This window comes from Scyliorhinus canicula, chromosome 3 (assembly GCF_902713615.1).
Source record: "Scyliorhinus canicula chromosome 3, sScyCan1.1, whole genome shotgun sequence".
In the NCBI taxonomy this organism is placed as follows: domain Eukaryota; kingdom Metazoa; phylum Chordata; class Chondrichthyes; order Carcharhiniformes; family Scyliorhinidae; genus Scyliorhinus; species Scyliorhinus canicula.
In genome coordinates this window covers 44504157-44520211 of record NC_052148.1, presented here as the reverse complement: position 1 = coordinate 44520211, position 16055 = coordinate 44504157, and the positions used below count along the sequence as shown (strand labels likewise).

Sequence of the window (16055 nt, the reverse complement as noted above, 5' to 3'; positions counted from 1 at the left end):
AAAGTGTTTTTTTAAAGAAAAATTACATATAACTATTGATCATTCACACTTGAACAATGTTCTGCTCTTTTACCTAGGTTAATTTCAGATGGTGCCCCTCTAATTGCCATACACAAGGCAAGGTACTACAAGAAGCTAGATGGCTTATCACTTGGGCCAGGACCTTTTATCACAGGGCTGGAATATGCTACAGATGTCAAGGCCACAGTAGTAGGAAAGCCAGAGAAACCATTCTTTCTTGAGGCTCTCCAAAGCATTGGATGCCAACCAGAGGAGGCAGTCATGATTGGTGATGTATGTACTTAACATCCGTTTGTCTTTTTCATCTTTTACCCTCTTATTCTTGTATTCAACTTTTATCTCTGCTCCTAGTCAGTCTCTTTTGGTCTGAAGAATGAACAGTCTGGGCCAATGACATATCTAATGATGTTAATACCCACCTTGACATTTTTTCTTTGTAGGCCAGATTAGAATTAGAATTAGAACAGTACAGCACAGAACAGGCCCTTCGGCCCTCGATGTTGTGCCGAGCAATGATCACCCTACTCAAGCCCACGTATCCACCCTATACCAGTAACCCAACAACTCCATTAACCTTATTTTTTAGGACACTAAGGGCAATTTAGCCTGGCCAATCCACCTAACCCCCACATCTTTGGACTGTGGGAGGAAACCGGAGCACCCGGAGAAAACCCACGCACACACGGGGAGGACGTGCAGACTCCGCACAGACAGTGACCCAGCCGGGAATCGAACCTGGGACCCTGGAGCTGTGAAGCATTGATGCTAACCACCATGCCACCGTGCTGTCTAGGCAGTTGGAGGCAGTTCAAAGGAAGCTCACTAGATATATTGGCTGTGGGACATTTTGGGACATTCTGCTGGTATTTTCAGTTCCGGAACAAATTTATACCAGAGCCTAATTATTTGAACATATTTCTATCTTTGGCACAGAGCCTGGGCAGCCAGCATGCCCCAGTCAGGTAGAGAGTAAAACTTATTGGTCCTACAAATCTGTTTTGACCCTTGACTCAGAAGAACAAAGCCCACAACACCCAAAGCACTTATCCAGTGTTGAGTATTATTTGGGGTATCTATAGGACATTTCACAGTGCCAGGTATGGTTTGCTGGGTGGTGATTTTTTTTTTCACTTCGCACTTTTTGGTTGTGTTTCATGGATTCCTTTACAGTGATGTCAGGATTGCTGAAACCTGCCTTTTCTTTGAAATTAATTGGTATATGTTTTTAGGGATTTTACACTGGAGGCCTCTTTTTGTGCAGTAAAGCTCTGAGAAGATTACTGGTGACAGAACCCCAACTCGATCAGAAATGCTCCTTTACCCATCTACAATAAATGCTCTCAGCCCTGCTGTCCAACAGAAACCTCAACACTATTTTAATTTACCATTGGTCCAGTGATGTCTCCCTTACCTGGTGCAAAACTCTGCCTGTTGCTCAGGCTATATTTAAATTGCTGTTGATTTTTATAGAACAGCAAATTCAAACAAATGATAGAAAAAATACATCTACATTAACTATCTCATAAGAGTTACAGAAAACAGCAAAGTCACTTCTATTCTAATGCTCAATTTTAACCAAACCCTCAAAACACAGCCTCTGAGTAGTTTTGAGTCACCTTTTGCTGCCATGGAATTTCTAGCTTGGCCCGAACCATCATTTTCAGACTAACTGCTGACGGGGAGAAAGTCACCATTCAAGATGTATTGGAATAAGTGATATTAAAAATATATCACAAATATAGGTAGTCAACCAGTTAAACAGCTGTCAATCAACCAAACTTTATCCTACCTTTCTTGATAATTGATGCAAAAAAATCTTACTTATTTCCAGTTTACACCAGAACTATAAAACCTAAAACACCAGGGGCGTGATTCTCCGGCCTCGTTGCGCTCTCGCTCAAGAGAAACGGGGCTGGTGTATAGTGGGAGAGGTCAAAACCGAGATCCGCAACCAGCCTGCTTCCGTAGGTGAAATCAGGATCTCGCCGTAGTGTGTGAAAAAACAATTATCACCACCTAAGCCCAATTTCCATACAATTAAAGGGAACCACCCCATAGCCAACAGCCTCCGTCATTCAACGGCCTCCCCAGCAAGTGCTCACGCTGGCACTGATTAGTACTCCTTTTGAAAAACGTGAACCTGGTGGAAAGACTTCAGTGGGGAGCCAAGAAGGTATGTAGCCATCTTTGCTCACAGGCAAAGAGCCTGCGGGCGCTTGGCTTGCCACCCTAGTGCTCGGCTGGGGGTGGGGGACCATCCCCAGGGGTGAGCCACCATGGGAGGGGAGATGGAGGCATGGGGGGGGGGGGCAACCGTGTGCGGCACCACTGTATCAACCCTCAGATCGTGTTTACTGTTCCGGCCTTGCCTCTGCCCAACGACCACCTGTAACCCCCACCGACTGCTGAGGACTCTGGCTGCACGGCTGAAGGCTATTGCTAATTGGGAATTGGCAATTGTGGTTAAGTGAGCGCTCTGGGAGCTCGGGGTGCGCCATTTCAAAAGCAACTCATTAGCTGTAAAAGGTTTGGGTTTTTGGAGTGGGTTTCAGAAGGGCAGACTTTTTAAATCTAGAAGAGTTATTTTGTGTGCCTTTTGGGAGTCAGATAAGCGTGGTCAAAAGGAGTGAGATTCTTCAGCAGAGCATTGAAATACATGCAGCAGTTGTTACCTTTCAGCAATCTGATGCCAAGTGGATTCCGTGGGTGGGCAGGCCATGTAGAATGTGGGGAGTCATTGCCTAGCATCCCAATTACACCCTGATGGCTGGTCACTGTGCTTGAACAATGCAGGAGGCAACACCACACACGCAACATCTGAACACCCAGGGGATGGGACACAGCTCTGGGGAGATGCCCACGGCTGGAGGGTGGGTGAGTCCATGGGGAGAGAGGGGCATGTCTGAAGAGATGAGCAAAAGGTCTGGAGATCAGCCCGCATTGCGGAAGAAAGTGACAAAGGCATCATTATAGTCGTGCAAGAAGATGTTTAATGTGTTGTAGAATATCCCACTAAAGATCAAAAAGGTGAGAAAATTGTTTTCTTTTTCCAGTTAGGTCCTGGAATACCAGAAAGTCCTTTATCCTACAGCCCACTTTACACCCTTCTCTTGCCCTGCCCTTCACTCCCTTAATAGAACCATAGATTGTTCATAATTTAACTTTTGTGGTCCCTGGAAGATTACTTTCTATTAATGTTGAGCTGTCTGGTCTGTAATTACCATTTTATTTCTTCTTTACATGAGGTGTTACCATGGCACGCCCCTCCCATCCTCTGGCACAAGTTCCATATTAAATAACAGTTGAAAAATTATGGTCAAACTTCCTATTATTTCATTTCTCACTTCACTCAGCATTCTAGGATGCAGATCTTCACAGCCTAGTGCCTTTTTCACTTGAGTTGCATTAATTCCTTATCTGCAGTTAACCACCACTTTGTCTTGTACTCTTTCATTACACAATGCAATGTGCTGCTGTGAAAACTGAGATAAAGCTTTAGCATCTTTCATTCTCCATAAGATTATTTTGTTTTAAATCTCTAATTACCCCTGCCCTACCTTTAACCATCCTTTTACTTTCTACTTTTTTTGGAAATCCTTTTATAGTTCCCTTTGAGATATACCACTTTCTTCACGTCTTTTAGTCCTTTTAATCTATGTTGTTTCCTCTATTTTCTTTTCTGTCCCATCTTGTATAGAGAGGAAGGAAATGTTAACTCAGAATAACTCTTTCTCCCTATAGGATGCTAGAGATGACGTTGGTGGAGCACAAAATGCTGGGATGCTGGGCATTTTGGTAAAAACTGGTAAGTATGCTTGTAACGAATTATGTGCCAAACTTCCAGTGATGATTTGTTCTGCTTGTGCCACTTTAACCCACGCACAATTCAGTAGAAAGGATGATATCCACCACTCTGAATGCTGACCTATTTTGTAGGCTTATATATTGCCTTTCAGTGACATTTATATTATGAAATCATTCATAAAGACTTGTTACATTTTCATGATAATAGAGTCACTTCAAATCCTCTGTAGTCAGCAAGTGAATTCTTTGCAGCTAATTCAAATGTCAAAATAATCACGACCTTTGATATTTTTCCTGACACTCATCTGACTGTTGGTTTTAATTTTTCTAGGCAAGTATCAACCTGGAGATGGAGACAAAACAAGCCCTCCTCCATATTTGATATGCGATGCTTTTCCACAGGCAGTCGACCACATACTACAACTACTGCCGTAAAATTCATAAAAGTAAAAAATTAATCTAACTACACTAGGTATATTCTATATACATTCACCAAATTTTGCCAAACTCTATTAAAAGAGAATGCACATGGAAATTTTACACAGTTGCAGTCACCAGGGATCAAAACGGGTATGTAGTCATATTTCAGTTCCTGCAGATTAAAGGTGATTTTGGAAACGTCACTTGATCTCATCCTTCCAAGCACCACTAACATGCTGTCGACTCATTGGAGCAACTAGCTGTTTGTTAAATGCGTCTGGTATTCTGGAATGTCCTAATATTTCCCCTGACATTGTCTAAATCTGTGACCTCTTGTCTTGGTATATCTTAATGTTAAATATATATAGTATCCTGTAGGATATCTCTGAGCTTGAAGAGCCAGAGTTTATCTAAACATTCTTCCTATCCCATCCTTATAACAGCAAGGATCAACCTCATTGTTCTTTCCTTGGCTGTTATTCAGCACCTACCTCTTCCCCACCACCTGTTATGCCACAGCAACTAAAACTGCTTGCAATGTTTCATGTGATGTTTGACATGCATTCAAATTATATCTGTGATTTGAGCCCAACTGATTTATAAATGTAACCCAGTATCCTATTCATTCTGTTTATTACAGGTTCACATGGTTATGTTGAGTCATCTAACATGCTATGTTCATTTCAACCTCTTGACACATTCTGTTTCACATTTGCAATAGTTGTGCCATCTAAATTTACTTGCAATATGCCAAACCTCGTTTGTATTGTATTTCATTTGCTGATTAATGCTGAACCTGTTGATTCGCTATAATATCTTGGTTACTTCCTCACTGCTCCAAACTTGGTGTCAGCTATAAATTAATCATTGCATTCAGAAATGAAAGTCCCAGTGGGAACCCTTAAGTACCCCCATCACATTCCTGCCTATTTCAATTTGGCTAGCCACTGACCATAATCTAAGGAGTCACTGAAGTCAGACTAATGAGTCAGTAATTGCAAAGTATGGTCTGTCATTCTTCTGGGAAATGGAAACTCTAGTCTAGCAATTATACTGGGGTGCTATCCCAGCAGTCCCAACCAGATTATGCCTGTTGTGATACTCTACTACTGACCCTGCCAAAATACATGAGTTCTTAGCATTGGCATTGGTTGGAGTTTTCTGACTGCAGTCCTGTTTGGGAATTAAATATTACCCCGTGTTTGCCTGACTTGAGAACACTAGACACGACAGTTGAGTACTTGAAATTGCTAAAGGTTTCCCACCCCCAGTCACCAATTATTCAGACGACAGGATACCTGCCCATCACTCTTTTTATAACCTTCCCTGTGGCCAAGGCTAATCATGTACAATATGCTTGTCGCTTATGGGCAAATCGATTGTAAATAGATGCAAATGTGCCATTACCCGTTTTCCATACTTGGTATCGTAGGAACACTGAACAAAAGGAGTGTCTGCCTCACAGGGTTGATGAGCTGGAGTGGGATTTTTTTTATCCAGAATATCTGGTTATAGTTGATTTTTAGGAGAGATTAATTGTATAAACATTAGCACCAAATTCAACATTTAAGGTAACAGAAATCCATATTTTAGTGGTTGTTTGAAGGCTGGCCACAGGACCACACTCCAACAAATCTTTCGATACTCATCGCACTATTCCCCAGTTTCATTCAAAACAGATTCCCTCAGCAGAGATCAGGGTGCCTGTCAAAGTTATACAAATGTCTGATGCACAAATAAGCTGGGATCAAGGTAGGATCTTTATGGCAGTTGAAAATTGCCCCAATGGAAAAAAGTGTGCCCAATTCAGCGAAAACAGATTACCTAGGCTATTATTTACTGTCTGTATATTGGAACCAATTCAAATGTGTCTTCTGTTCTCCTGAAAAGTTTTGTCAATTACATTTGATGAATAAAATTGTTGGTTTCTGCCGACACAAAACAGAAACCTACCACTATGTATTTGAAAACTTTACCTGTATTATGTTTTCTTATTTTTAAACTGGATCTTTCTGCTGAACAGAGACAATTAAGATGTTTGATCCTCTGTCTGGGAGTTATCCCCAGCAGTCTCCAGGACAAAAGTATTCTCTCCATTTCGGGAATGTCACACCTATTTTACCTAAGCAGCTACTAACAGGCAACCTGGGACTGGTTAGATGAATTTCAAAGGGAGCAAAAGGATATCAATTTCCATTTGATAAGCCAGCCTTGCTATCAAGTCAGTATGTGTATTGAGGTATTGGCTTCCCAATATTAGACACATAAATGGTACCCCTTTCAACCCTTAATGTTTGATACATTATCAGTTCTGAAAACAAAGCCAATTCCAGACTTTGGATCAACATCCCTTTTTGAAGTCATTGTCACGAAGGAAGGTCACATCACTCGAGCCTTTTGAACAGTTTAATGTTACCTTTCTGAGCTACACACCAGTTTGTTATTTTACCATCCAACTGGCCAACCACAAAGACGCCAGCTCTGTCCTGGCACGGCAGCCAGCCCATCTAACCTAACTCTGGAAAATTTTCTACAGTTGTCAACAGAACCAGATCAATTTATACGTGCCTACTTCATCTTATGACATTACCACCTAAAGACCTATTTTCCAGCACCAGTCAGGCAAACTCAACACTTGCATAAAATAATTTCTTATTGGACTCTGACTTTGAGACTCTGGAACACTAGTGAACCAATATTCAATTTTTCTGTGGTCCTTGTACTGTAACCCTCCTTTTCTCTATCTCCCACTGTTACTGTGTCAGTGTGGAGAGAGACGTCGTGGGCACTCATTTTGTAGACTTTGAATGTGTGAAATAAACTAACCTGAATGAATCCCAACTCAAGTTGCTGTGTGGATAATTAGTAAAATGGGATCTCACAGAAATTGAAGGCTCAGGGAAAACCACTTCACCGCCTTTACTTTAAAATAAATTAATTCAAAACACCTGTTTGTGGACAGGTGGTGAGAGTAAAATGCTATTTGAAGTGTTCCTCTCCTACCTGTCACCTGGGTGTGAACAATCTTGTGGTTCAAAAGTTTGTGTAACTCTGGTGTATAGAACTAAATTTCATTTTTAAATCATAAATTTTGGGCGTGATTCAGTGGCATCGTTTCACATAAGCGAGAGTGCGACAAGGCCGGTGAATAGTGGGAGAGGTCAAAAACGAGAACTGCGCCAGACGCCAAACTATCTACAATGCAACTGGCCCGCCCACATAGCCAAAATCAGGATTAAGCCCCATTTCCATACAATTAACAGAAGCCACCCCATATCCAATGGCCTCCCGTGATCCAGTGGCCATCCTAGCAAGCGGTCATGCCAGCACCAATTAGTACTCCTTTTTAAAAACGTGAACCTGGCAAAAGGGCTGCTGCTGGGATCCGAGGAGGTGAGTAGCCATCTTTGCTCACAGGCAATGAGCCCTGGGCATGCTATCCCTATGCTCGGAGGAGGTGGGGGAGGGGCAACCGTGCACGGGTCCCCCATGCCAACCCCTGGATCGTGTAGTCTCGTTCCAGGGACAACCTTAGTCCCTGCCTGTCTGCCCCAACCGACCATCCCACTGATCGCGGAGGCCTCTGGCCATGCTGCTGAAGACTATTGCTGATACCGAATTGGTTAAGGAGGTTAAGTGAGCACGTCACACATCCCAGTGGATTCCCGTGGGTGGGCGGGCCATGTAGCATATGGGGTTAATTGCCTAGCATTCCAATAACACCTTGATGCATGAACACTGTGCTTGAACACTACAGGAGGCAGCACCACAGACGCAGCAGCCAACTTCTGAATTTTCAGGGGATGGGCCCCAGCCCTGAGCACATGTCCATTGCCGGGGTTTAATGTTCTGTTTGGGTGTCTGGGGTGCAGGGTGTGCAGCCTGGTGAACAGGGACACCCCCCCCCCCCCCCCCCCCCCGGCCGTGGCCAGGTGACCGTGGGAAGGGTGTGTCGTGGGGGGGCTGGACTCAATATCTGGGAGAGATTGGGTATGGGATTGGTGGTCGGCATAGCGGAACAAAGAGCCAGAAGTGTCATACTGGTTGTGAAGATATTTTAATATTTCTCGTAAAAGTGTACGCCACTGCCCCACTCTCCCGATGGTGCAGCCCCCAACCCCATGTGTACTCTGTAATCCTCGATGTGCTTGACCTTCCTTGCTCTACCATTATGCCGAGGTATATCCCCAGAATGCACATCAGAGGTGGAGGCAACCAGCTGCTTACCATGTCCGTGGCCTTCGGTGCCCATGGCAAATGTCGTCTGGGGCTGGAGACCTTGACGCGCTTGACAGCGGCACATGCACAGCCATGCCGCATTGTACTGTGTGCTGACTTCGAGATGCAGCACCACCAAACGGGTAGAACTCGGGGGAGCTGGTGGCTACTATCGTCAGTCTATAGGATGTGTCCGGGTTGCCACCCTGCTCCTGCTTCATCTGGTTCTGCCAGTGTTGACGCCCTCAGCGATGCTCCTTAGTGATTGAACCACGCTCTGCAGTGCCTCGACAATGCCCACCTGCGGATAGGGCAAGCTCCGCAGCGCCACGGCTGTTCCCATCTGAGACCGGGATGTCATCAAGGTTCGCCTGGTACTGGATCATGCTCCCCCTCCCGCCCAGTGAGTTGGACAGTCTGCCAAGGCCATCACCGACTGCGCCATGCGTTGGACAGCTTTACTAATGCTGCTGGCGTTGTGCACTAGACTCTCCACTGCAGTTGCCACCCTAGCATTGTTGGCCTCGGTAACACACATTTCCGGCAACATCTGCGCCTGTAGCCTCTGAAACTCCTCCAATCGGCCATGGACCTGCTGGACATCTCGATCTGAATGTCCCGGCCGAACTCTATCATCTCCATCAGGTCCGGGTAAACCTGTTCCAGAGGCTCAGCATCTGACTGGGACCGGGGATCCAGCAGCCCTTCGCCTAGACGTGACTGCCTCCACCTGATGTGCATCAGCAACTGTGTGGTGCTCACCAAAATGTGCCCCAGAAGCCTGTCCACTAATGTTGCCCACCGAGGCGTGCGTCTCTGAGCTGGTGGAGGGTAGGGATGACAGCTGTGACACACCGACGGTCGCATCCTCAGAGCACTCCGAGTTGGTCTGATGGGAGGTGGGGATTATCCTGGATGGGGAGGTGTGAAGGAAAGATTGGGGGAGGGATGAAGGATGGGTTGGGGAACTAATGGAGACTTTGAAGGTGAAGTTCTGGTCCCTTGGTGGTTGGAAGGTTTTTCTGTGTGTGTGTGGGGGGGGGGGTTAATTCACACGTGGGGACCCGTGTAGGTCGTTGACCTGGAGGCCCTCCTGGTCACACTGCCTGAGCTGATGGCCGTTGCTATTTCACCCCAGGCGGCTCTGGGACCCATGGGGGAACAGGATCCCTCCTAGCCTCGACCGCATGTAGAAGCCTCCCCAGGTCCATGTCTCCAAACCTTGGGGCTGAACATCTCAGCGTCATGGCTGGGAGCTGAGTGGGGTTGGCTGTGTAAGAGCTGTTAAGTGCTGCTCGAGCTTGTTAGCTGGGGGCTGATGAGAGCCGTCCCAGCGAATCGGCTGGTGAGCCTTTATTTGTGGCCTGCAGCCTGTGGAGCTTCGTTACGTGGACCAACTAACATTGTACTGCATTGCCAGCCTTGCTGGGCCGAGCGGCAGGAGGCTCATGGCAGTTCTCACTGGCTACCAGAGAATACTGCCCCATGAATACCTTTTCTTCAAGGCAATTTAATGTTTTTTTCTTTTGTCTTAATTGTAATGTTTGTACTTTCCTTTAAGTGACTAGAATGCAAATAGATGCAAGTTTGTTAAGTATTGCAGCCACTCCATGGAATAGAAATTGGTTAAGGCAGACATGAACTAGGTACAGGGAACAATCCTTATGCTAGAGCAAGTTGACCCAACTCCCAGTCAATCAAACACATGATCGCAGTGGAAATGAAGTGCTAAGTAACTAATTCCACACTATTAGTATTGTTCTGTTGACAAGATTTTTTTTCTTCAGTAGAAAGATAAAACTCTGAACTAAATTACTGGGGGTAACCTTTTTTTCCAATTAAGGGGCAATTCAGATTGGCCAATTCACCTACCCAGCACATCTTTTTAGGTTGTGGAGATGAGACCCACACAGACACGGGAGAATGTACAAACTCCACACAGACAGTGACCTGAGTCCAGGATCGAACCGGGTCCTCGGCGCGTGAGGCAGCAGTGCTAACCACTGCGCCATTGTGTTGCCCCTACTGGGGGTAATTTTAACATTATGAATGGGCAGAGTTGGGAGGATGTTAAAATCTTAAAATATCAAACTTGATTGCAACCTGCTCGCTTCTGGTTTTAACAGGAAACCAAGCCTGTCAATCAGGTTAGCTTCCGAGAAGGAAATACATCTAGAATTTAAAGATGCATGCTGTCAAAAATCAACAACATACAGGGATATCTGGGTTTCCCAAGCAAAGACCCTCTCCCTGCTCACAAAATTCACCTCGATCAAGATCGGGGCTTTCACGTTTCCGCTCTGCTTTTGGGGGAGACTGAGGCCTTCAAGCTATTGTTAACTTTTAATACTTTCATTATACAACAAACAAATCAATGGATAATTATAATATAAAAAATGTTTTTGTACTGTTCAAAATCTGATTTTAGACATTAAAAGTGTCAGTCTCAAGCAAAGTGGCTGACTATTTTCAAGAAAGAATTGTGACTAGTGCACTTTGTTGTTTGATTTGCTTGATTGTCAAGCAGAATGAATTAGTTGACTTCTATTTAGCATTTCTCACCAACCTTAGAATGTCTAAAAGCAAAGTCAGAGTATACCTTTAAGTATTGTAAGATATGGCTCCAAATCGGCCTGCTGAGTCAGCAATCTAGAATCTTAACAGTTGTCACCCTAGTTTCAAGGGACTGATGATGATGTGGGAAATGTGACATAACTTGCATGCAGCAAGATACAACAACCTTGTAGTGTGATTGCCAGTTTTTGTTAAGTGATGGAAGGCGATTGCAGAACATTGGGGATAACTCCTCCTGTTCTGCACAGAATTGCCTATGTATGAGGGCAGACAGGGCCTCCATTTAATATCTTGTCTGAAAGGTGGCTCCCCGACCATTTGGCACTCCTTCATTACGAAACATAGTGTCAATCTTGATTCTTAAGCTGGGACTTGAACATAGAACCATCACATCAAAGACCGGAGTGCTATCCAGACCGTAAATTTTGATTTCAACAGCATGCAGATGAAGGAAAGCTAATAAAATGTAGGCTGCTGCATATTTTGAAATTATAAAGTAAAAGGAATGTTTAGAGGGAAACACCATGTAACAGAGATGAGAGGATGAACAGGTACAGGCCACACAATGTTTCTTGGAGGGGATATGTATATTAAGAAAAACAAAGATAGTAATTAGCAATGTGAGGCAAACCTCTAGAATCACAAAACACCAGAATCACATTGTGTGCAGCTTCTTAGTTGTCTTTAACAATTACTAGGGTTTTATTGACCTGTAACATGAAATAAATTGAACTCAACAGATTGACTTGGAAAGTTCCCTGGCCAAATAACCTGACTAAACTACAAATGAACTGAAGCTCAGTTACTCTTATGAGCTCCTCCTTCTCATAAGTGCATTATCGTTTCTTGCAAAACAACTTGAGAAAATGCTAGACATCTCATCTGGTCTGGCAACATCTGTAGAAGAAATACAGGTTTCAGGGAAACATTAACTCACAATAAGTCACCTACTTACTGTTAGCAATGCCACAGTGAATCTGCTGGCATACAGTTTTATACAATAACACTAGATATTTAAAAGACTGAAATATAAAATAACATTTTTGGATGGATTTCCTGTTCATTTAGGTTTATAGATAACCAAGGGAAGATTCATTTAACATAATAATCTTTATGGGCTTACGTTAACACTGCAAAGAAGTTACTATGAAAATCCTCTAGTTGCCACACTCCGGCACCCGTTTGGGTACACTGAAGGAGAATTCAGAATGTCCAATTCACCTAAAAAGCACGTCTTTCGGGACTTGTGGGAGGAAACCCAGGCAGACACGTGGAGAATGTGCAGACTCTGCACAGACAGTGACCCAAGCCGGGAATCAAACCTGGGTCCCTGGCACTGTGAAGCCACAGTGCAAACCACTGTGCTACCATGCAGCCCATACAGTATGTGCACAGGTCAGCCAGACAGGATACCGAAATGTGATACATTTTAGTGACAAGAGTTCTGTGATAGTGCCGAGATCAAAAAAGGAATTAGAATCTGTAACTGTGTTTTTCAGTTTTTGAAATAAAGTTAGGACATTTGAACTTTCTCGGCAGCAAAAATATTTATTTCCCTATCCCACAGACCGTTCACAGGTGTTGCTGTAGCTTATCAAAAATACGTTAAAATCCACTCACTTAAGAAAAGTATCTTGAATTAAAGGTAACAAACTAAAAGAAAATGCTGAGCAGATTTAGGATGCATTGACTCTCAATAAGGCAAATAGTGGCTCGTGAATAGCGTTAACCTTGTAACACAGGATATAAAACCAAAATATTTCAAGCAGCCATGACTGATGAATGGATGAGAGGACCAACAAATCACAGTTCTCAGGTAATGCCTGAATTGCTTTAGGTTTTTACAGATTAATTTCAAAAATCCTACACAACTCAAAACTGGCACAAAAATCATGAGCTCCTTTTGCTGTTCTTTTGTATATATTTTTCAAGGTTATTTTCTCTCCCTGCTGTGTCTGTGTCTACTGTTATATGCTTTCCATCAGGGGAAGAACCAACATTTAGGTCACCTTTGATCTGAATTTGTTACGGTTGTTCCTGCTGACCCTTATCTGAACATGTCTCCATTTGGTCTTAAGACTTCGACAGTAGAAAGTCTGGAAACGTTTCTCTTGTTGAATTCAACATTGCGAAATCTTGCAGACATTTGGCGATTAAATGCAAATACATTCTTAAAAAGAGAACAGTTTCATTTTAAAAATCTCACAGGATCTTTGTCAGTCTGGAAGAGACTGTTCTTTGCTGTAGTTCCGTTTTTTTTGCACACTCCAATTCATACCGACTCATATTCATGCTGCCAGGCAGTGTATTTCTGACAAAGCTTCTTAGCAGATGGTTTGGTGTGAATTATCACATCAAGGACATCATTCGTGGTGACTGTTTCCAGATGAAAAATGGGCAGACTGTTTTTTCCTGAATATAGAAATGAAAATTGTGTGCACTTGAGCTGGTATGAAGCACTGGAGCAGGTGAAAAACATAGCTGAGCTGTACCAGATACACTATTAGACCTGCACTTGCTTGGAGGAAAACTGAGATGTCATCGAGTCTGCACCGGCCCTCTGAAGGAGCACACTACCCAAGCCCAATCCAAACCCCCACCCTATCCCTGTAATCGCACCGAGGGGCAATTTGACATGGGCTATCCACCTAACCTGCACATCTTTGGACTGTGGGAGGGAACCAGAGCACCCAGAGGAAACCTACGTAGACATGGGGAGAAAGTGCAAACTCCACACTGACAGTCACCCGAGGGCAAAATCGAACCTGGGTCTCTGGCACTGGGAGGCAGCTGTGCTAACCACCGTGCCACCCCAAGGTGGAGTTTACACATTCTCCCCATATCTAAGTGGGTCTTGCCCCCACAACCCAAAGATGTGTAGGTGGATTGGCCACGCTAAATTGCTCCTTAATCAGAAAAAAAAAAGAATTGGGCATTTTAAAATTGACCAGAATGGTCTTCCCCAATGCAGCCAGTATGTTTCTCTGACCACCACTCCCCCAGAGTCGCCCAAATCACAAATTGCAGCTCACCAATTTGAGGCCCAAGTCGAATTCTCTTGGCATAGTTAGCCAAACAAACATCAGACTTAAAGGGTGGAATGTAATGGTCTGGGCAGAGCCTGTCCACCAGCTGTAAAATTGGTGGTAACCCCACCTTGGCCATTTTCAGGAGGTCCAATGGGATTAAGTCCTAATCGGCATCTTAAAATCTCAATTGTTGTTCTTGCAGGCGAGAAAGTCGTTCTCGAGTTACAACTGAAGGAAGGCAGCAAGGTGACGGGATCTCCATCTCGTACCTTCCTTTTTAAAAAATAAATTTAGAGTGCCCAATTCATTTTTTTCCAATTAAGGGGCAATTTAGTGTGGCCAATCCACCCACCCTGCACATCTTTGGGTTGTGGGGGTGAAACCCACACAAACGCGGGGAGAATGTGCAATCTCCACACGGACAGTGACACAGAGCCGGGACCGAACCTGGGACCTCAGCGCCGTGAGGCAGCAGTGCTAACCACTGTGCCGCCGTGCTGCCCTACCATCTTGTACCTTCCTGCCAGATCGTGCCGGGGAGGGTGGAGGAGTTGGTCACAAAATTCACCCGTAATAGATCTATCTCGTAAATCATATGTTTTAAAAAGGGGGTCCAGCAATACAAATTAAAGGTATTAAATAAAGCCAGTCAGGAACCACTGATTTTGTTTCGTGCACATAATTAAATTAAAATTTGAATCAAGTTACTGATTATTTTTGTGGAGCTAATTTTTCTTCAGTCTACCTGTTTGGTGATTTTCGAGTGCATCAAAAATCTTTCTCACAGGCCGCATAGCTGCCTCTTTGCAAACCAACTTGATGTCAGATCCAGAATAGCCTTCAGTTTCCTGTTGGAAAAAGTACCGAATGGAATGATTCTAGGAATGTGAGTGCATTTTCGTCAAATCCAAACTGATGTCTCTTGAGCACCTCACACAAAAATGTCATATAGAGTAAATGTTTTCCCTATTTGTATCTGAACTGGACAGCACCTTGACCTAAAGACACCAGGAGGGTGGGTTAAAAATCAAATCTACATGAAAGCAGTATTAAGAAAATAAAGAAGATACAGGGCGGAATCTACTGAGCAACCCGCCGCGTGCTTTGAAGTGGTGAAGGCAGGCCGCCAGCCGGATTTCTGGTCCCGCCATTGTAAATGGATTTCCCGTTGAAAACACCCCTTGTCGCCGGGAAATCCGAGGTGGGGGTGCGCCACCGGTGGGACCGGAGTATCCCGTCAGCGTGAACAGCCGGTAAATTCCCACCATAGTTTGAACAAAGTGGGGAAGTACTTGGGGCGGGATTCTCCAATCCTGCGGCTGAATGTCCACACAGTTGCAAACGCCATTGCGTTTTACGACGGCGTGAACGGGCCGCTGCCAGGAGTAAGGGGACAGCACAGCACTGGAGCGGTTCGCGCCGCTCCAGCTGCCAATCCCGGCATGAACTGAGCGCCGCAGAATCCGCGCATGTGCAGTGGCGCCATCGCCAACGCGCGCATGCGCAGTGGCCTCCTTCAACACGCCAGCCCTGACACAGCATGGCGCAGGGCGACAGGAGCCGGCGCGTAGGAAAGGAGGCCCCCAGCCAGAGAGGCCAGCCCGCTGATTGGTGGGTCCCGATCGCGGGCCAGGCCAAATCAGAAGCCCCCCCCCCCGCCACCGTCAGACACCCCCCCCCCCACAGGTCATCACCCGCCCTTCAATGCCGAGGTCCTGCCGTTTTTTTTCTTACGGCCGTTCGGCCCATCTAGGCCAGAGAATGGGCCGGCCGTGTACTGCGGCCCGCGACCGGCCCGGCCCAGGGCTGGGAGAATCCTGCCCTTGGAGTGTCAGCCTCCTTCGTGTGCACACTTATTCATCTGCTGCCTCCCTCTGCTGTGCATGCCAATATTTCCCTCCCATGTACATTCCTGTCATTGCCTATTTTCTGCACACTGCCGCTTCTCATAGAACATAGAACAGTACAGGCCCTTTCGGCCCACAATGT

General features: G+C 45.0%; 2 protein-coding genes across 6 annotated transcripts in view; one reads left to right on the top strand and one right to left on the bottom strand.

The window, feature by feature from the left end:
- The window catches only part of hdhd2 (haloacid dehalogenase-like hydrolase domain containing 2), a 45749-nt gene extending 38663 nt beyond the window's left edge, over nt 1–7086 (top strand). For all 4 annotated transcript variants that reach the window (XM_038790473.1, XM_038790474.1, XM_038790476.1 and 1 more), the window contains exons 5-7: nt 78–294; nt 3763–3826; nt 4157–7086. In XM_038790473.1, the coding sequence (XP_038646401.1) occupies nt 78–294; nt 3763–3826; nt 4157–4260 (385 nt within the window). In that variant the 3' untranslated portion in view covers nt 4261–7086. The remainder of the gene's footprint in view (nt 1–77; nt 295–3762; nt 3827–4156) is intronic.
- A 5479-nt stretch (nt 7087–12565) lies between these two features.
- The window catches only part of katnal2 (katanin p60 subunit A-like 2), a 138217-nt gene continuing 134727 nt past the window's right edge, over nt 12566–16055 (bottom strand). For both annotated transcript variants that reach the window (XM_038790472.1, XM_038790471.1), the window contains exons 15-16: nt 14812–14914; nt 12566–13449 (exon numbers count right to left, since the gene is read on the bottom strand). In XM_038790472.1, coding sequence (XP_038646400.1) covers nt 13310–13449; nt 14812–14914 — 243 coding nt within the window. In that variant the 3' untranslated portion in view covers nt 12566–13309. The remainder of the gene's footprint in view (nt 13450–14811; nt 14915–16055) is intronic.